Below are 21,209 nucleotides of genomic sequence, written 5' to 3'. Positions count from 1 at the left end.
TAGGTTGTAATCTCTCTCTTTAATTGTTGCATTGAAATGTAGTAGGAGACAGACCCTGATACTCTGTAGCCGTGGTAAGGACCCCAGGGTGAGGGCCAAAACTTGGCTGGAGAGCTGGGTGGGGGGTGCAGGAGGGTTGGGAAGGGGAACCTGGAACCCTGGACAACCACACAGGTAAAAGATGAGGTCTCTGCTGCTCTAACCCTAAGAGGTAGGGGGTAGGGTGCAAGAGGATAGAGCAATACCCCTTCTAGGTACATCCCTTTCCTAGGTCAAAAGGAAGAGGCACAGGAGCCCCAAGAGGGGACTCAGAAGAAGTTAGATAGAACAGTGGAGATTCTGTCTTCTCTCCCCAGCCCATTTTTTCCCATTTGTAATGGGAATCGTCTGACGAACTGTCTATCCCTTAGTGGGGCGGACATAGAAAGTAAGCTGCAGAGTCCAGAAATCAACACCTAAAATCCAGAGGCAGGAGGTGAGCCATGAAGGGTGGGGAAGGTAGGAGCTCCCCACAGAACACTAGGTCACCTGCTCCGTGGGCCTCATCTGGATGTCACCAACCTGTGGAGAGTGGAGGGTTTGAGGCAGCCACCTGCTTAGAGACTCCCTGCTACCCACTTCTGGGCACGGTTAGGCTCTTGCTAGTGGGTAGGCAGCTAAAGACCACACTTACCTGAACATGCGGGGGTGTGCTAAGAACGTAGATGACAGCCTCAGCCACGTCCTCTGGTCTGAGACACTGAAAGCAGGGGTGGGGGGTGTTGAGACAAGAGTAGATCTGACCCTGACCTAAGTTCCTTCCCCGCCTCTGAGGGACTCTAACATCCATCCGCATTCCCACCCCAGCCCTCCAGGAGTGACAAGCACGGCAGAGGGTACAGTATGAGGGAACTTAAGGACTGAGTGGCTTTCCTAGGCCCAGAAGGAGACCCACCTTTATGTGTTCATAGGTGGCAGCTGCTTCCCCCGGGTCCTTGTCATGGAGTTTGAAGGCAAACTGTGTCTCCACCAAGCCTGGAGAGATACACTGGGCCAACAGAGGTCCTGCTCAGCCTGGGCTTTATAGGCCTTGAGGAGGTTGAGGGGAAAGGATCAAGGCCACAGGGCTCCTGCTTCACAGTGACATCTGCCTCATGTCCTCAACTATCCTCCTCCTTCCAAAGTCACCACTGAGAGTTCCGACTGGCAACTCTCACAAGACCCTGCACTACGCATGGAGGGAGTCCTTCCTCTATGTTTCATTAATGCTTTATAAAGTGTTCCTTAAAGCATCATTCTACTTCACAGATATGAAGACTGAGGCTTAGGGAGGTTCAGTGATTTACCCAGAGTCCTGTGGTTTTCTAGGGAAGAGCCAAGAGTGCTGGTATCACAGTCACTGTGTGTGATTTCCCTTAGTCCCTCTCCCCCTCAAATCGTAAGTCCGGCCCTTGGCTTTGAGGTGACAGTCCCTGTAAGGAGCAGCAGCGCCCAGGACTTTTTCACTGTTGAGCGCAGAGTCTCTCAGCAAGTCTCCCTGGGCACGCGCAGGCAGGAGGGCTGGGCCCACGCCATTCCCACCAGGGCTAGACCACAGCCTCACCGTGGCCCGGATGTGGGTCTGGGCCTCCAGAAGCTCTTGCCTGAGTCCCTCTGTCAGTGCAGTGACGGCATACTTAGTCGCACTATAGAAATGGATCACAGACTGGGGTGGGACTCGGTGGCCACACATGCTGGGTGGAAGAAGGGGAGGGGAGAGAGGAGAGAGTGAAGTTCCACAGGCATGGGCAGTGCTCCTATTATCCTGGTCTGCTGGAAACCTTGTCGGAGGGAACCCTGATGACTACCCCTACAGTTCACTGAATACATCTAGTCTCTGTTGTCTGCACAGCTCCTGAAACCTGCTTTGCCTGGAAGCTGTCCTTCTGCTGACTCCATACCCACTCCTGCAGTCAGCCGGCCTCACAGTGTTGTCTGTGTGCTTACTGATATGTGTCCCCTGGGAGATCCCTGGGGCTGCTGCGGGCCATGCCCCCATCAGACAGTGAGCACTCCTATGGTAGAGCCTGTGCAGTCTCTTAGTACAAGGCAGATTGATCCCAGGGCCTGAGGAAGAGGCACAGAGGCGCTCAGTCCCGGGAGAGTTCTCAGGCACTGGCTATGGATGGCAGGGGCTGAGCTGCCCGCTCTATAGACAACCAGAAGTGGGCATTCCCCTTCCTCAGAATCATGCCCTCTTTCACTGCCGAAGAGACTGCCGTCTAGAGGTCGAATGAGCTTCAGCAGAGAGATCCCTATCAGAAGGGTGTCCCAAGGCCTGAGCCTCCGCTGCTGCCCGCCAGGCCTCACCTGTTGATGTTAATGATGTGCCCGTCGTCTACGTTCCGCTCCTTCATGGACTGATAAGCCTCCCGAGTGCAGATGCTGAGGGCCAGCACATTCACCTGCGGGCCAGGGAAGGCAAGAGAGGGGCTCCAGCTTGGGCCCAGTGAGCAGGTGTTTGAGCCGTGGGGCATGGGGGTCAGGGGGTGGGGGTGCCTTCTCTGTGGATGCCCCTTGCCTCACAGCTGCCTCCTCCAGCTGACAGCAGAGGCATGAGGAATGAGCCTCCCACCCGAGCCCAGGACACTGCCAGCCATCTCTGCCACAGTCAGACCTCTCTCCCTCAGGAAACCAGTCACTCTGCTCAGGGACAATGTCCAGACCTAAACAGATTGAAATCCCTCTTGGAATGCCCTAAATCTTTCTCTTCATACAAAGAATCCAGGCCCTCTCACCCTGCCCTTCTCAGCCACCCTGCTCCGCCCATCATGTATGGAGGAAGCTCACACGCCTGCCTTTAACCTAGACCCTGGCAACAGGCCCAGGTGTGGGGAGTCTTCAGAAGGTGGGGTCACTTGCCACTCCCAGCAGGCTGGCAGGCTTCACCTCGAGTCCCCACCATTCACAGAGCAGAGGTCTAAGGAGCTATCTGCTATGAAGCGCCTGTCTTTGGTCTGCTCCACCCATCAGCCTTGCCAGAGAGGCCAGCAGAGATAAAGTTTTCATCAGCCCCTCCTGCCTCTCCCCTCTCCAGAGGAGAGGGAAAGCTGGCAGATTAGCTGGTGCACTTTATCAGGTGTCACCCAGGCATCACGACAGAACACCCTCAGTAAAGACCTGCCTCAGTAACACTTGGGTATTAGGATGGAGAAAGGACTCAGCCCTGTTTCTGGTCCTTTTAACAGGGTGGAAATGTGGAGAATATGGAAGACAAACGAATTCCTAGGAGCATGAATCTCCTAGGACAAACGAATCTCCTAGGTCTAGGGCCTACTAAGATGGGGCTAATGAACTTAGGAGATATTCAAAACAAAGGGGCTTTAGGCACTTAGGAGTCCTTCATTTTACAGGTGGGCGAGCTGAGGGTCAGGTTTAGCTATATGCCTCTACACATGAGGTTATCACTCTGATCTCTCAGAGGACAAGGCTTCCTTTTTCTTGTTCAATGTTCCACTTCTAAGTACCTGTTCATACCAACCTATTGATACCAGATGTAGAGAGGGCTATGGTATTGCTTTCAGCCTCTTAAATACTTTCACACCCTAAAGAAGTAGTTCTCAGCCTTCCTAATCCTGAGACCCTTTAATACACTTCCTCATGTTGTGCTTAGCGCCATTATTTTCGTTGCTACTTCATAACTGTAATTTGGCTACTGTTATGAATCATAATGTAAATATCTGTATTTTTTTGGAGTTCTTAGACAACCCCTGTGGAAGAGTCATTTGATGCCCTTCTAAAGGGATCATGACCCACTGCCCTAATGCCACCCTGTAATACAGCCCGGAAGTTGGAAACGCATGTCTTCCAGGCTGGGTTTGTCCTGTAGACGCTCTTACTACATTTACTAACTTTCTTAGTGTGTGTGTGTGTGTGTGTGTGTCACACTGCTAATGTGGAGGTCAAAGGACAACTTGTAGGAACTAACTCTCTTCTCCCACCATATGGTTCCTGGGTCTTAATGGTAAGCACCTTCATCCACTGAGCCATCTCACTATCCCCTGGCCTGTACATGCTCTGACATCAAAGATCTGCCCATACTGCAGTGGAACAACTAACCTGGATTTGAGCAGGGGCCACCCCTTTATAAGGCCATGTGCTCTCCCACACTCTGTAGTCCATACCTGGCGACAGCGGAGTTTGTGATATTGATGATCTCTAGGTGTCAAACTTAATTAGGAATCCAGGTAATGTAAACCAATTAAGTTGGATAGGACTGAAGCTCAGAGGTTGTCATGAACTTGCCTGAGCCGCCGCACAGTTACATCGGGGCCGGGTGCAAACATAACTTCTCTCATCCCTGTTCCCTTTCGTCCCCTAAGACCACGGTCCCAGGTATCCAGCATGGGCAGGGACATTCAAAACAACCTATAGTTTTCTCCCCTGCAATCTTTCTTCCATTCCATCCAGTCTAGAGTTTATGAACTATCAGGAGCTGGAAGGATGCTATCCACTCACTACCCTTGAGACACAAGTCCTACTGCCCCGGTGGGAGGGAAACTGTCCCCAGGGTTCCTTTGTCTTGCAGGCCCCTATTTACTTCTCTCCTCTCACCACCCAGCCTCTGGCCCCACTTCTGGAACCCTTACATTGAACATGTCCCTCCATCCGCTGGTGCTGCCCGAGAGCAGGGTGTCAGGCCGGGCCATGCCGGCATTGTTGATGCAGATATCCACGCCACTGTGCTGGGATCGGACAGCTGAGAACATGGAGAGGATGTCCTCCTCGTTTGACAGGTCACATCTGTAGGGGATCAAAGTCCCGGGGTAGCCTGCACTCTTACATTCAGCAGCCAGCTCCTATGAAACCCAACAGGAGTCTAACTGGGGTGTGCTGCTCACTTCCAAACCTCCTCACCCAGGGTCAGCCTTCCCTCCCAGGTCACTGCCCAGACAGCTCTAGTGGTAGCCACCTTTTGGCCATACAAGAGAGGCAGGGTCTGCCCATCCCCAAAGCTTGGTCTGTTTGGTCAAAGTCTAAGGGGCTGAGGACACTCCCTGAGTGAAGGAGAATAATCAAGCCGATCAAGAAGGAGTCTCACATACACATGAAAGTCTTCAGTGCTAAGGAAAAGGGGGGAGGCAGGGGTCCTGAGATGCGAGGGAGATTTCTCTTGATACCTTCTAATACCTGGAAGTAAATCTATATATATATCTCTGGCCCCATGTCATTCCTCCACCACTGACTGCCAAGAGATGCTGAGCTGGTTACCCCAGGGCCCAAATTCTCTTTACCAGTCCCTCCCAGAAGGGCTCAGCTCTGAACTGCCATTTTCTCTTCCCAGAAGGCAGACAGAACTTAAAGGTGAGTCCTATACACAGCTCTCAATGGAGGGCTCCTCTTTCTCCCTACAAGTGGCCTGAGTTTTCCCCACCTACTCTTAGACACTCCCTGTGCATATCCTCAGGACATACGGTAGAGCCCTGAGAAAGCAGAGCCACTGAGCTTGGAGGGAACTGACATTTAGAAGTTGGAAGCAAGTAGGCTGTGGGAGGCCAGTGAGTGATTGAGCCTTGTGAAGGTGACTGTGTGATTCCAGCGGGGTGCGGGGAGAAGCTGCCCTAGAGGAAGGCCAATTTGGCCAACTGCCCTGGCCTAGAGCCCTCCTCCTCCCCAGTGAAGCTAGAAATAAAAGGCTCAATCAGGTGACCAAATAAATTCTTTCCTGCTCTTTTTGTTTTTTTCTTTTTCTTTTCTTTTCTTTTCTTTCTTTTTTTTTTTTTTTTTTTTTTTTGAGATGGAGTCTCTCTATGTAGTCCTGGATGTCCTGGAACTTGATAGGTAGACCAGGGTGGCCTTGAACTCACGGAGGTCTGCCTACCTCTGCCTCCCCAGTGCTATGTCAGGTTCTTTACTGTTGTAACTTTCTGTGAGTTAAGAAATGGTATGCCCCAGGTGGTTAAGAGCACTGATTGCTGTTCCGGAGGTCCTGAGTTCAATTCCCAGCAACCACATGGTGGCTCACAACCATCTGTCATGGGATCTGATGCCCTCTTCTGGTGTGAGTCAGAAGTCAGCTACAGTGTACTCGTACAACTAATAATAAATAAATAATTTTTTAAAAAATGTTGCCCCTCTGGGATTCAGAAGCCCCCTTCCACCTGACTTTACTGTCCATGTCTACCTCACAGAATAGGATTTCTCCCAGTAGAATACCAGAACCCAAACTTAGTTTTAATATCAGCAAATTCATCAATGAATAAAAACAGATAGTAAGCAAGAAACCCAGAAAAGGAATTCATCCCCTCCAGACTAAAAGTTCTCAACAGCAACGCTATGTGTTTATGTGTATATGTGTCTATTTGTATGTGTATGTCTCTGTGTCTATGTGTTTGTATCTGTGTGTGTCTGTGTATATATGTGTGTGTCTGTGTGTATGTCTGTATGTGTGTGTCTATGTGTGTATGTATGTCTATGTGTCTGTATGTGTATATGTCTGTCTATGTGTGTATGTCTGTGTGTCTATATGTGTGTATGTCTCTGTGTGTATGTGTGCATCTGTGTGTGTTTCTATGTATATGTGTGTGTGTGTATGTTTGTCTGTCTGTGTGTGTGTCTATGTGTGTATGTCTGTGTGTGTGTGTGTAGAACATTATCCATCTCTCTGTCATTGTCTCTCCTTGCTTCACTTCTGCCATCTCCATCTCATCTCCAAAATGACCTGAAATCAGGGCTGTCCCCACACAGCAAAGAGGTTCTCTCTTAATGACATGCAGCCACCCTAGGGTTGAATGATCTGCTTGGAGATTCCCTTGGGATTCAGGGAATCCCTTTGCTGGCTAGTTTAGGGTAGAGAAGTGGAAGAGAAGGCAAGACTGGCTTCAGAATTAGGAAATCAAAACTAAAACAAACAAACAAACAAAAAACTAGGGAATCCAGTTGTCCAATCCTGGCCTTAATCCTCTCAACTCCAAAGTTGGGGCTGGGCCCTGTGCTTCTCCAGGGAAGGAGAAGGGTGAAGTGAGGCAATGGTGGAGCCAGATGACCTTGGGATTATCTGAGAGTCTATAAAGTGTACCTTTGGCCAGTAGCTGGGGAGGGGACAGTCCTCCTTCCTGCAACAACTTCTCCCTTTGCCTCCACCCAAGGCCTCCTTAGCCTTTTCTGTCTGAGGACTTTGAGCCATGGTGAAGATAGAGCCCTGCAGGTGGTCCTGCCAGGGCAAATAATGGGAATTTCTCTTGTCTTCTCCCAAATGGCCATCTCCTCCCTATCTTTTCTGATCTGATGCTGCTCATAACTCCAGGAACCCCCAAAAGAATGTTAAGAGAAAAACTAGGGAGTTCTGGATCCATAACACTTTATTTTCTCAAGACTTACAGGTTTAATGCCCTATTTCACCTACTCAGTCCCACCTAGGAAAATGAATCAGAATTGAGAGAGAGAGAGAAAGAGAGAGAGAGAGAGAGAGAGAGAGAGAGAGAGAGAGAGAGAGATCTACAAGTAAATATTCCATCCACTCTTTAGGCTCATGGCATGTGAGTTGAGCTCAGATTCGATTTAAAAGGAGAGCTAGCTTCCACCCTTAACCTCACCCTCAGTCGTGGGTCAAACACTGTAGACCTCTAGCTTCTTGTTCATTGGTTGGCCAGCACTTTACTCGGTGTGGCTTGGGTGAGGTTTGGGGACAAGATGAAACTAACCTAGCCACTTAGACTAGCCAGTTTTTTTTTTTTTTTTCCTTCTCCCTGGCTGCCTAGCTAGCCCTTGACCTCTGGCTTCCTCTTTCACCTGCCAGTATAGGGGGCACAAGATGGCAGGGGTAAGGGAAGAGAATACCAGGGGTCAGGATTTGGTACACTGCTGCGGCACGGACTACCAGGAGTGAATGGCTCTTATAAAAATAGAACTTAGAGAGAACTTAGATCCTCTCGCTACTAAACATCACTCCTGCTCTCAAGGCCGTTGCAAATGGCCCTAGGGTAGTAGGCTCGAAAAGGGCAGTCTCTGGCTCCGGCCACTGCAACTCTCCCTCCCCTCACGTGGAAACGACGTCCCCCCCTCCCCCCAAGAGCGTCCCCGCTGCCCAGCTGAGCCTTACCTCGATGTTGCCAACGGTGCGGGCACAACCCACAACCTTCAGTCCCTGCTGGACTAAAGCCCGGGCCACGGCCGCACCGATGCCCCCCGAGGCTCCCGTCACCAGTGCCAGCCGGTCGCGCCACCGCTCCATGCCAGCTCTAGTCATGGTCCCGAGCCTTCTGCCCACCTCGTTCGGCGAACCAGGCACTGAGAGCGGGAGGCTTAGTCTGGGGTTACTGAAGATCGGTGGCTCCCTGGTCACTGCAGGGGGGGACGCCGGCAATTTGGAGTTGAGCCTAGACCCACCCCCTGTCGGCCCGGCCTCCGGCCGGGGCTCCGCCCTCGAGACCTCCGCATTGGGCCACATGGCGTCCGAGTGGCCACCTTTTCCGGACACGCCCACACCCGCGCACGAGCCCGTCCTTCCCGCGACAGGCGGAAACCGCACAGCCTTGAGGGTAGGGGCCCACCGCGGAAGTGGGGCCTGACAGCCGGTGGAGTTGCTTTTACCGTGAGCGCTTCCCTTTGTGGTGGAGAGCCTCTGTCTGCGAGGAAGAGGACGCACGCACGCTCGCACGCACTCAAGGCCTGCTTTGCTCAATCAGCCCCACTTCCAGAGGCCTGAGGACAGGATGGGGGATCTAAAGGTTACTCCAGTGCCCTCCCAAACCACTGGTGACTGACAGTAAGGATTCAGTCCAAAAAGCTTAAGTGCCTCTGCCATCAAGGCCAGTTGACCTGAGGAAGGGTTATTATTCACTGTACCTGATCCTTTGGCTTCACTAGCCAAGTAAATGGTTAAAATACCCAAGTAGTATGCTCTACACCTAAATGGCACCATTCAACCATCCTTGACAGCAACCACTCCCAGTCCTACAAGGGTGCAAATGTTACACGATGTACATCAATAGTCACCCGCAAGAGCTGACAACTTGAATATCACGTGGTAGGCATTACTTTAAACAGCATGCATAATATACCCTTATAAGATTTTTGAGCCGGGATTGGTAGCGCACGCCTTTAATCCCAGCACTCGGGAGGCAGAGGCAGGTGGATTTCTCAGTTCGAGGCCAGCCTGGTCTACAGAGTGAGTTCCAGGACAGCCAGGGCTATACAGAGAAACCCTGTCTCGAAAAAAACAAAAACAAGATATTTGTTGTTTTTCTTTCGTGCAGGAGCCAACAGAGAGCTCTACCACAAGGCATGGTGGCACAAGCCGGTAAGAGACAGGTCCACAAGTTCAAGGCCATCCTTTACTACAGAGTGAATTCCAGGCCAACTGAAACATGAGCCCTTTTCTCAAACACAGTAACTATACTGGCACACTCCGGAGACAGAGGCAGGCGGATTTCTGAGTTCGAGGCCAACCTGGTCTACAGAGTGAGTTCCAGGACAGCCAGGGCTACACAGAGAAACCCTGTCTCGAAAAACCAAAAAAAAAAAAAAAAAAAAAAAAAAAAGTGTGAAAAACGGGCTGGCGAGATGGCTCAGTGGGTAAGAGCACTGACTGCTCTTCTGAAGGTCCTGAGTTCAAATCCCAGCAACCACATGGTGGCTCACAACCACCCATAATGAGATCTGATGCCCTCTTCTGGTGTGTATGAGGTCAGCTACAGTGTACTCACATATAATAATAAATAAATCTTTAAAAAAAAAGTGTGAAAAACAAAACAAAACAAAAAAACAACAACAAAAAGAGAGAAGGTGTGATGGAGGCTAGAGAGATGGCTCAGCAGCTAAGAGCTGCTCTTCCAGAGGTCCCGAGTTCAATTTCCAGCAAGCACATGGTGGTGGCTCACAACCATCGAAAGAGGTCCGATGCCCTCTTCTGGTGTGTCTGAAGACACCAACAGTGTATTCATACATGCCTGATATTGCCAGCTGGTGGTGCATGCCTTTGATTCAGCACTCAGCAGGCAGATCTCTTGAGTTTGTCGCCAGTCTGGTGTACAGTGAGTTCCAGGTCAACCCAGGCTACAGAGAAACCCTGTCTTAAAAAAACCAAACAAAATAAAAACCAAAAAACTGTCTGATGTCTACCTTCTTCAGATAGCCATCCTTTATGATTGCTGGACATGGATAAGTAGCTCAAAGACCAGGCACGTGCCTACCACAGTCACACAACCCATGCTGACGCAGTCCTAGGAGGCTGAGGCAGAATTGTAAACCTGAGGTTAGTGTGAACAAGTGAGACCCTGAGTTTAAAAGAAAAAAAAAAAAAATTCACTTGGGGCCAGAGATGGCTCAAGAGGCTAAAAACACTGCCTGCCCTTCCAGAGAACCCTGGTTCAATTCCCAGCACTCACCTAGCAGCTTACAAAGGTCTGTAGCTCCAGCTCTAGGTGATCTAATATCCTCACACAAACACACAGGCAATCAAGAATACCAATGCATTTTTAAAATAGGAATAAAAATTTTTCACTCACTAAGCACCCATCTGGCTATCCTTCATTTGGCTGCAAGGGCAATAATTAAAACTATTGCTTTTGCAGAGCTTATGTAGCCAGGAGTGTAGTTCAGCTGGCAGAGTAAATGCTAAAGAAAAAAAGAAAAAAAAAAATGCCTAGCTGAGAGTATCTTTCCAAAGTTGTTTTGCTGTTGCTCAGTGATCTACAATCCACTGTAAAGACAATTCCAAAGCTTGATTAAAGAAATGCCATCAACTACCTATGGTGCGGTGACTCACACCTATAAACACATCATACATTCATGAGGCTGAGGTAAGAGGATCGTCTTCAGTTGAAGGCCAGTCTGAGGGGCAATGAGGCCTTACCAACAAAGGATGCCAATGATGAAAACGGAACCTAAGCATCACTGCTACCCATCTGGAATCTAATGGATAGGACGCCCCTACAATTCACTCTGGCCAGGCCCACTGTCCAGACATCATGTCCTACTACTTTGTCTGGGGGGCCAAGTATTGTCACAGAGGCACAAAGCCCTAACTATGCATTTGCAGTGCTATCCAAGCTAGTCTGTGTGTTGTGTGCCAAGTGCATTTATATGCAAGTGCCCAGGCATGTGTATGTACAGGGCGGAGTAAATTGGTGTGGCTCCTCAGTAACCGTCCTTCTTTCATGACATATGTAATGGCACACATATTTAATGCCAGAACTTGAAAAACAGATCTCCATGAGCTCAAGACTTGCCTAATCTACATGGCAAGTTCCAAAAACAACAAAAACCAAAAATACATTTATACATTTATTGGTGACAGACATGTACGTCACATGCAGTCAGAGTGGACAACTTGCAGCGGGGGAATCAGTTCTCTCCATGTATATCCCAGGAACCAGACTTGGGTTTTGAGGATTGGTGGCAAACGCCTTCTCCCCATTGCATCACCTTACTGGCCCCATCTTCTTTGAGGCAGGGTCTCTCTTTGGCCTGGAGCACCAGTCCAGTAGGTCAGCAAGCCAGTACGTTTCAGGATCTGTCTCTGATGCCCAGCACTGGGGTTTTTCTTTTTTTATCCAATTTTGTTTTTATTCTTTGACAGATTCATACAATGTATGTATTTAGTCCTTTTCCTTTTAATACCTATTACCCAGTCTTATCCCTCATGCAACTCGGGTTCTTACAAGCATCTGTCATCTCTCCATCACTGACCTGACCTATCAAATGGCAACAAAATACTACTCCTGGGAATCTCTCCCCTTCAGTACTCAAGACAGCTTGGGACAAGTGGTGATTGTAAAGCCATACTGAGTTCATGTTGGAAAACAAAGTACAATGTAGTCAGCTCTCAGGAATCCTCCTCTCCCAGCCTTAAAGGCTGATTACCAACATTCTGTCTTCATTCTTTTACGTCAATATGAACCTCTTTTAATTTAAGGTGTTTCCGTTGCCTCCTTGGGAATTTCAAGTCTCATGAGGAAGGAAGAGGCTAGCCAGTGTTTAAATGCATTTATTCTTTAAGAACAAGACTAGAAACTGCTTTTCTCAGTTATCAAGTCTCATCAAAGGAAGAATTCAGTCTTGGGCAGTCTGAATCTCTACCCTCATTTGCTCTTCATGCTCTCTCCATCAACAATGGTCAGATACAAAGTTCATGAGTGGCAAATACTAAAGTACCACCACGGTGAGTAGAAACATGTACACCACATTCTACTATGCGTATTAATAAATACTCTTTATTTTAAATTTTGCACATTGCCTTTAACATTTTGTCCAGATGCTTTGCAAGTGGATGTCTACTGTAAACCATATATCCAGCTCACTGTCATTTCTGTACAGAGGTGTAAGTACAACATTACTTTTGCCACTAAGTTGCTTTAGTAAGTCTCACAGGAAGAGAAACGTTTAATGAAGAGATGGCTTAAATCATAGGCAGGCCTGCGCAGCCACGAAACTAAAGACACAAGCCTGAAGAAAGAACAAACGAATGAGGTTACCTCCACCGTCTCCCAAAACAAGGAATCACATTGATTTAAGATTTAAGGTAAAATTTTGCCAGAAGTCACTAAATTAGGAGTTTTTAAAAGAGAAGGCGCAGTAGTCATCTTGAGTGTTTCATTGAAAGACAGAGCTATTTTATTTATTTAATTTGCTCCAGCCGTTGTCAGCCAGCCACTACAAACGGGCCTCTTGTGATCATTTAAGCGGCAGTATTTATTAAATTTCTCCTTCAGATGCTGTCGGTATTGTTCTCTATTGCTGTAGAAAGACTGGTTATTAGCCATAAATGACTGTATTTCATCTTGTGAGATAAAGATTTCCTCATCTGAAGTACATTCAGACTCATCCTGCAAATTAAAGCAGTAATTAAGACCATGACAAAGAATGCAAAACACTATGCTTGGTGGGGCAACTAAAAATTAAAGCAGCCTAGCTTTTTAAGTTTTTACCCAGCCACACAATTTCTACCTGGAATGCTTACAGAATAAGCACCATGCAGCCCGAAAATAAAACCTAACTCAGCGTGGTTTCAAACACTGAATCTATAATTGCCTCCTATATACCTATGAGCCTACCTTTTACCATACTTCTCTGCTTTTAAAAATGACTAAAAAGAGATGGATACAAATAATCACCATTTTTTAAATAAGCAGACTTATCTCTAGCTGGTCTTATATTGAAAAACTTTTTATCTCTACAAATTAAGTAAAAGATAACTTTTTTTAAAATTTAAAAAGTACGTTATATATTGGACTTGCAAACTTTATATGCCCCAGTACAGGGGAACACCAGGGCCAAAAAGTGGGAGTGAGTGGGTAGGGGAGTGGGGGAGAGGGTAGGGGGGACTTTTGGGATAGCATTGGAAATGTAAATGAGGAAAATACCTAATAAAAAATATTTTAAAAAGTACGTTATATAGAATCACCACTAAACTTTACGATATACACAAAAATGAAACAAACAATAAAAATCTTAATATTCCCAAAGACAGTTCCGCCAGGTGTAAATAATGGCAAGAATAGGGGTCTCTTCCCTTTCTTGTTCATGCTCAGGCACGCACTACACGGCGGACACTGGATAGTACAGCTCAACTCATCCCTTAGGAGGTGCTATCAACTTAAAGCTCTCCCAAGGCCAGTCATACTTTCTCCTATATGCCACTTGCAGGAATTATCTTGGAATGCAAGCTTTAGTTCAAGTTATTTTTTATTGTTTTTGTTCTGGGAGGAAAGATTATGGGAGGCTTAAGACAGGGTTTCATCCTAGGATGGCTTCAAACTCTATGTGGCTGAGAATGAGTCAAACTGTTATTCTTTCTCTTCCCTTGGGGTAGTGAAATTATACATATTCAATATTTTTTCCTTATCTAGAAGGGTGACTACTATACTGCCACATGGATACATTTTGTTACAATAACTCAGACAGATTCCTAGACATGACACCACTTCTTACTCTCCCAACTGCTCTAACTTTGAGACAAACAAGAATAAGACAATGTGCTCCAGGAGTCACAAAAGCCATCAGTGAAAGAATAGAAATAAAGTCATCTTTCATTTAACCTCTTCCTACCCTAAATCTTCAAATATATCCCCCAATACATAGTAAGATATCATGAACTACTTACAAGAAGTTCAACTAAGCTCTTGGCACCTTTTCCAGAGTCAGGACCAAATGACATTTCTGTAGGTTCTGTGAACTGTGGTACGCTTTTCCTATGCTCAAACCAAGGCAATGGCTGCCCACCCTTCTCAGTGCTGCAACAACTCTCAGGATGTGCATCTTTGGTCTTGTCACGGTGAAACACTGTGTGCATAGTGTTTCCTGAGGTCTCTCGATTACCTGGATCTGTAATACAGCTTCCAAGTTTTTGGATCTGAAATCAGGGCAAGAGATTTCCCAAGAGAAAAATGGAAAAAACAGCAGCTTATTATCCAAAAAAAAACCAACAAACATCCCAGGTGCTCAGTGCGCTCCAGCTTAGCCCAGACAATGCAGAAAAGACAGTCAAAAACAAAACAAATGCATAGTGCAGGGCTTGACAAGTCACAGCAAGTTAACAGCAGCCGCAGATGTTTACAGTCACTCACACCATTACACAGTATGCTAACCTGCTAGCTATATAATCTTACTTCATGTTCAGGGAACCTAAAACACTTTATTATCCTAATCTGTGTAAACAGGAAAACTAACACATTTCTCAAAATTATATAGCTAATTAAAATAACCAAGTATATTTGGTCTAGAGAGATGGCTCAGCAGGTTAGAGCACCTGCAGAGGACCCAGGGTCAATTCCCAGCACCCACATGGTGGCACAAAAGTCATCCTAACTCCATCCCAAGAAACCCTGTACTCTCTTCTATCCTCTGCAGGTACCAAGCAGGCATGGTGGTGCACAGACATACATGAAAGCAAAATATTCATACACATAAAATAAATAAACCTAAAGAAAAATAATTATAAAGTATTATAAAAGATTAGTAGCCTGAATTACGATTCACCAGGACTTCTGGACAAATAAACACTCCCTCCCCATAGTCATACCTACAAAATGAACAAGCAATGACACCACACAAAACACTCACTCTTGTTTGCTTTCTCAAGAGACGCTTCTCTGTGTAACCCTGGTTGTTCCGGAACTCACTCTGTAGCCAGGTTAGCCTTGAATTCAGAGATCCACCTGCCTCTGCCTCCCAGTGGAAGGATTAAGGCATGTGTCACTACTGTCCAGCTTAAAATACTCATTTTTTTTTTGTTTGTTTGGGTTTTTTTGTTGGTTTTTTTTTTTTTCTGAGACAGGGTTTCTCTGTGTAGCCCTGGCTGTCCTTGAACTCAGAAATTCGCCTGCCTCTGCCTCCCAAGTGCTGGGATTATAAAGGTGTGTGCCACCACTGCCCAGCTAAAATACTCATTTTTAAAAAGCCCTTATCATTAACCTATGCATGCCAACTCAAGTGAAATAGGTTGTTTTCACCTGCAAAGATTTGTAATTGTAAATCACCACACTTACATGTTCATCGCATTTCAACATCTTGCTTTTCTTTTTCTTCTTTTTATTTTTTCCTTTTGTGTTATTTTCTTCAGAATTTGCCCAACATTCAACACAACTATCACCATCATCTTCTTTGTCTTCACAGTGATGAACACAGGAATCTTCCCCTGTAAAGATTAATTAATAACCTTCCTATTTATGGTGTTGTATCAGCCATGCTATAGATACTAATTAGGAAGTTTAACCCAAGCATACCATGTTCATCATGGTTACAAATTCCCTCGGTGCAGGCAACATCTGAACCTTCTCGAGAACCTGTTTCACTTCCTTCCATGCTAGATGAATATCCACAGTCACTACCATTACAGTGTGGAGACATACCTGAAAATACAGCAGGTGAAAATAAAAATTAACTCAGTATCCAGAGAAAAATATCAAATTTTATTGCTTATAGAATGTAATGAGCCAGGCAGTAAATCCCAGCACTTGGGAGGCAGAGGCAGGTGGATTTCTGAGTTTGAGGGCAGCCTGGTCTACAAAGTGAGTTCCAGGACAGCCAGGGCTACACAGAGAAACCCTGTCTAAAAAAACCAAAAAAAAAAAAAAAAAAAAAAAAAGAATGTAATAAAAGTATGATTACCATTTACATGTTTTGTGTCTTATAATAAATATTAAGTATCTGATGATCACATGATATTGAGGTGATAAAGCAACTTTAAAATTCTAATTCCAGCATAGCAGTGGTGGTACATGCTTTTAATCCCAGAACTTAATAAACAGAGACAGACAGATTTTTTTTTTTTTAAAGATTTCTTTCTTTATTATATGTAAGTACACTGTAGCTGTCTTCAGACACTCCAGAAGAGGATGCCAGATCTCATTACGGATGGTTGTGAGCCACCATGTGGTTGCTGGGATTTGAACTCTGGACCTTCGGAAGAGCAGTCGGGTACTCTTATCCACTGAGCCATCTCACCAGCTCCTTTTTTTTTTCTTTCTTTTTTTTAAAGATTTATTTATTTATTAATGTGAGTACATGAGTACACTATAGCTGTCTTCCAGACGAAGAAGTCCAGGCGAGGGCATCAGGGTGGTTGTGAGCCACCATATAGTTGGTGGGATTTGAACTCAGGACCTTCAGAAGAGCAGTCAGTGCTCTTAACTGCTGAGCCATCTCTCCAGCCCTAAGAACAAGTGTTCTTAACCACTGAGCTACCTCCCAACCCCACGACAGATTTTTTGAGATCAGCCCAGATTGCATAGTGAGTTCCAGGACAGTCAGGTCTAAAAAAAGGAACTTTGTCTTAAAAAGCAAAAAATACTAATCCCAGGGTTGGAGAGATAGCTTAGTGGTCAGGAGCACTGGCTGCTCTTCCAGAGTTCCTGAGTTCAATTCCCAGCAACCACATGGTGGCTCACGATCATCTGTAATGGGATCCGATGCCCTCTTCTGGGGGGGCCTGAAGACATCAACAGTATATTCAAATACATAAAATAGGTAAAAATTATAAAGAAACAAACAAAAGAGCCTAACTCCAAAAATCTCTAAAAACCACTTATATTTAAAAGAATATATCTGAATGTTGTTTTGGGGGAGGGAGGCTGGAGAGCTGGACCAGTGGTTAAGAGCACTGCTGTTCTTCCAGAGGACCCAGGTTCAGTTCCCAGCATCCACATGGTGGTACCCAAGTATCTGTAACTCCAGTTCCAGCAGATCCAACACCCTCACACAGACATCCATGCAGGCAAAACACCAATGCACATAAAATAGAAATGAATGGATAATTAAAAAAAAAAAAAAAGATTTTTTTTCTTTTTTGAGACAGGGTCCCTCTGCCTCCTGAGTGTTGGAATTAAAGGTGTGTGCCACCATGCCCAGCAAGAGTTAATTTGTAAAGATAATTCTTAACTCACCTTTCTTTATTTTAGGGGACCCCAAAAGATTGCCACTGCTCGGACAGGTACATGATGTGTTTTCATTGGTAACCATTACTTCTACACAAGTCTCACCATCTTCAGCACTGCCACAGGCGTTGCAGCTGTTTTCAATGAAGTCTGTTTCCTTTGAGGATGGACATTAAGAAATAATAAAAAAAAAAAAAAAATTACTTGCATAATGGCTATATTTTAACTTCTAATTACTAGTTACTGTCAGTTTTAGGTTAAAAATTTTAGAGTATCCATATGAAAAATCACTGAGCCTATCCAGAGGCTCATGTCAGTAATCCCAGCATTTGAGACAGGAGGATTGCTTCAATTTTCTGAGAAAGGGTTTTTCTACGTGCCCCCTAGATGCTCTAGAATTGGGTGTATGAGGAGGCTGACCTCAAACTCATAGAGTTCTGCTTGCCTCTGACAACCAAGTTCTGGGATCAAAGGCGTGCACCACCATGCTTGGCTCCTGCTCTAAATCTGAGGCCTCTCTAAGCTGCATAGTAAGTTCTATGCTAGCCAGGGCTACAGAAGAGCCTACCTCAAAATAAATACATTAATAACAATAAACAAAAAATTAGGCCGGGCAGTGGTGGCATATGCCTTTAATTCCAACACTGGGAAGACAAAGGCAGGTGGATCTCTATGAGTTTGAGGCTAGCCTGGTGTACAGAGTGAATTCCAGGATAGCCAGGGCTAAGCAGACAAATGCTGTCTCGAAAAACAAAACAACAAAACAAACAAAAAATACAAACTAAAAACCAGAAAAAGAGCCGGGCGTGGTGGCGCACGCCTTTAATCCCAGCACTTGGGAGGCAGAGGCAGGCAGATTTCTGAGTTCGAGGCCAGCCTGGTCTACAGAGTGAGTTCCAGGACAGCCAGGGCTATACAGAGAAACCCTGTCTCGAAAAACCAAAAAAAAAAAAAAAAAAAAAAAAAAAACCCAGAAAAAGTATTAAATAATTTCCCTATGAAAAACCAGAAAACAGAGTGCCAAAGGAGGACTAGGGGGAGAAAGGAAGAAAAACAAACAATTAAATAAATAATACTTAAAAAAAAAAAAAGCGGGGCTGGTGAGATGGCTCAGTGGGTAAGAGCACCCGACTGCTCTTCCGAAGGTCGGGAGTTCAAATCCCAGCAACCACATGGTGGCTCACAACCATCCGTAAGGAGATCTGACTCCCTCTTCTGGAGTGTCTAAAGACAGCTACAGTGTACTTACATATAATCAATAAATAAATCTTTAAAAAAAAAAAAAAAAGCTTAAAAAATATCAAGTACATCAGGCTATCAATGCTCTGTGTCTGCTTACCCCATAGAAGTTCCCTAGAGGCAAAATGTCTTTCATCCTAATCCTTAGATGTTACTATGTTCCTTCTCACTACATTAAAACACTGCTAGTCCAGCCTTAGTAAGTCAAGACTGGGGCAACCAAAATGTATTGAAGTCATTGTATCCCCTTAGTTGTTAAATACTAAGTAAAAATCTTTTGTGCCATACCTTACCATTGGCAACTAGTTAAGTTGCAAGCTGAATCAAGAACAATTTTACTTCAAAGAATGATTGGGACAAACTATGCTTTTTCAAACTCCTGTATTTAACAGGTACTTCCCCCAAAATGAAAAGTCAATTGTCACTTAAAAAAACAAAAAAACAAAAACCAAAAAAAACAAAAAAACGGGCGTGGTGGCGTACACCTTTAATCCCAGCACTCGGGAGGCAGAGGCAGGTGGATTTCTGAGTTCGAGGCCACCCTGGTCTACAAAGTGAGTTCCAGGACAGCCAGGGCTATACAGAGAAACTCTGTCTCGAAAAAACAAAACAAAACAAAAAACAAAAACAAAAAACAAAAAAAACCCACAGTATTTTCCATCATTTAAAAAAAATAGCAAAATCCTTTACATCTTGAAACAATGGCCAGAATATTGAAAACTTACTCTTTGCTGATATGAGGTTTCACAATGTTTTTAAAATCTTTAAGAAGGATTTATTTTATGAATATGAGTACACTGTAGCAGCCTTCAGACACACCAGAAGAAGGCATCAGATCCCACTGCAGATGGTTGTGAGCCACCATGTGGTTGCTGGGATTTGAACTCAGGACCTTTGGAAAAGCAGTCAGTGCTCTTAACCTCTGAGCCAGGTCTCTTGCTCTTAAAATTTTCTAAATGGTCTATGATATCCCTAGTTTAATATTTATTACAGTAAATACTGCTTAAGTATAACCCACAAAAAGTTTGGGTACTTTAAGAGATAGGGGTTCTACGATTAAGTGGTCTAGGTCAGTCACAAAGAAAATAATCCATATTTTGACTTTGCTATATAGAAACAACTATCCAGCAGACTGACTTTATACAACAAATCCACACATTAAACACGGCTTACCCAGGATTTTGGAGGAAAAACCATACAAACTACAAGACTTTATATCTTTAAAAAAAAAAAAAAAAAAGAGTAAATAATGCCCAAATCTACAGTCTTACTTCCACCCAAAGCAAGAACAGCACACACCTTCTCTCGGCTCACTGCTTTCTCGTCTGCGGTGTGTAAGGAAGCAGGAGTGTCACACACACACTTATTTTTTCGTCTGTTCTTCCGCTTTTGGCGTTTCTTTTCTTGCTTGAGTTCTCTAACTCGTTCTTCCTCTGAAAATTCCTCGCAAAGTTGTTCCAAGCGGCTAATACCCTGCACTTTTTCCACAGTCATCTATAAAAATAAAGTTGAATGTAAAAAATCCAAAAGATTAGGCCCATGATTAATAAACCGCAGCCAGAAGTGATCCACTTACCTCAAAGCTCTTACGTAAAGCATCAACACCAAGATAAAAGAGCATCTGCCATGTCTGCTCTTCGGCCCGTAGTTTTTGCCAGATCCGATGCAGTCGTTCATAAAGATGAATCCCCAAGCAGGTCAGAACTTCTTCTTGAGCTATATCTATTGTCTTAGCATGTCTTTCTCTTCGCCTATTCAGGACAACCAAACATTAATACTTAATGCTTTAACTGAAATAGTAAAACCTGAAATTTCAGATTTTAAACAGTCTATCTGACAATCACACATTTACACACACACGATTTTCATCAATGAGAAATATACATGCAAGTAAAACTGAATTCTAGTACTGGTAAAAGTTCAGAAACTGGCTCTAAGGAAACGGGTCTTAGGGCCCAGAGGTGCCAAGGAACCGTTTCCCTCATAGTAAATATGGTAGGCTCCTTTCAACTTCCAGCAAACTGCCAACTATTTTTTAGTTGATTGGTAAGCTGGTTTGAGGAAGATTGGGAAAAAAAGGCAATTCCAAAGTGATTCAATCATAGGCAAAGGCCTTCTAGGGCCAGTCTAGTAGACGTAATATTCATATCACTACAGTGAGTTTCTGAATTTAAAAACTGCTAGATGAAACTAGGACTCAAGAGAGAGTTGGCACCCATAAAAAACCCAAAGGAAAAATGAGTTTGAGGTAGTCTATGAAAAACCTAATTCTAATTTCATTTTCATCACAAAGCCAGAGATATTAATTTAGGCTATTCTATAATTTAAATATTACATAATCACAAATCATAATTTAAAAATACACAGTCAATGAATTATACTCAATAAAGCATTTCTTAACCCCCGTGCTGCAAAAACCTAACCTCTATTCAAAAATCACCATTGTGAATAAAATCTAAACATGATAAAGCAGGATGCATGAAGAAATATTTCAATTATTTTCAAGTAAAAATGATAATCTAAAATGACAGTTTACCTCTTTTTCAAACTAAGGACCAGAGGACTAAACCAAACACCAGAACACTTTTCCTATATTTCCATTCAATTAAGAAAGCATAATCTCAGCATACCTGAATT

The 21,209-nt window shown here is 44.8% G+C and overlaps 2 protein-coding genes across 7 annotated transcripts in view; both read right to left on the bottom strand.

Annotated features, from left to right (window-relative positions):
- Window positions 1-8,422, bottom strand: Dhrs11 (dehydrogenase/reductase 11). Its single transcript, XM_021176732.3, has 7 exons — window positions 8,060-8,422; window positions 4,608-4,817; window positions 2,329-2,423; window positions 1,583-1,712; window positions 935-1,027; window positions 674-739; window positions 1-561 (listed from the first exon to the last, which is right to left on the bottom strand). The coding sequence occupies exons 1-7, from the start codon at window positions 8,405-8,407 to the stop codon at window positions 520-522; spliced, it is 984 nt and encodes a 327-aa protein (XP_021032391.1). The 5' UTR covers window positions 8,408-8,422; the 3' UTR covers window positions 1-519.
- Window positions 8,423-12,153: 3,731 nt separating this feature from the next.
- Ggnbp2 (gametogenetin binding protein 2) overlaps window positions 12,154-21,209 on the bottom strand; it is a 38,908-nt gene continuing 29,852 nt past the window's right edge. For all 6 annotated transcript variants that reach the window (XM_029483913.2, XM_021175745.3, XM_021175746.3 and 3 more), the window contains 7 exons: window positions 20,149-20,323; window positions 19,872-20,066; window positions 17,343-17,490; window positions 15,684-15,809; window positions 15,447-15,595; window positions 14,063-14,311; window positions 12,154-12,785 (listed from right to left, as the gene is read on the bottom strand). In XM_029483913.2, the coding sequence (XP_029339773.1) occupies window positions 12,582-12,785; window positions 14,063-14,311; window positions 15,447-15,595; window positions 15,684-15,809; window positions 17,343-17,490; window positions 19,872-20,066; window positions 20,149-20,323 (1,246 nt within the window). In that variant the 3' untranslated portion in view covers window positions 12,154-12,581. The remainder of the gene's footprint in view (window positions 12,786-14,062; window positions 14,312-15,446; window positions 15,596-15,683; window positions 15,810-17,342; window positions 17,491-19,871; window positions 20,067-20,148; window positions 20,324-21,209) is intronic.

This window comes from Mus caroli, unplaced genomic scaffold (genome assembly GCF_978045245.1).
Source record: "Mus caroli unplaced genomic scaffold, Mus_caroli_1 scaffold_13, whole genome shotgun sequence".
In the NCBI taxonomy this organism is placed as follows: Eukaryota; Metazoa; Chordata; class Mammalia; order Rodentia; family Muridae; genus Mus; species Mus caroli.
Note: the sequence above shows the minus strand (reverse complement) of the source record. Positions and strands in the feature narration are given on the sequence as shown.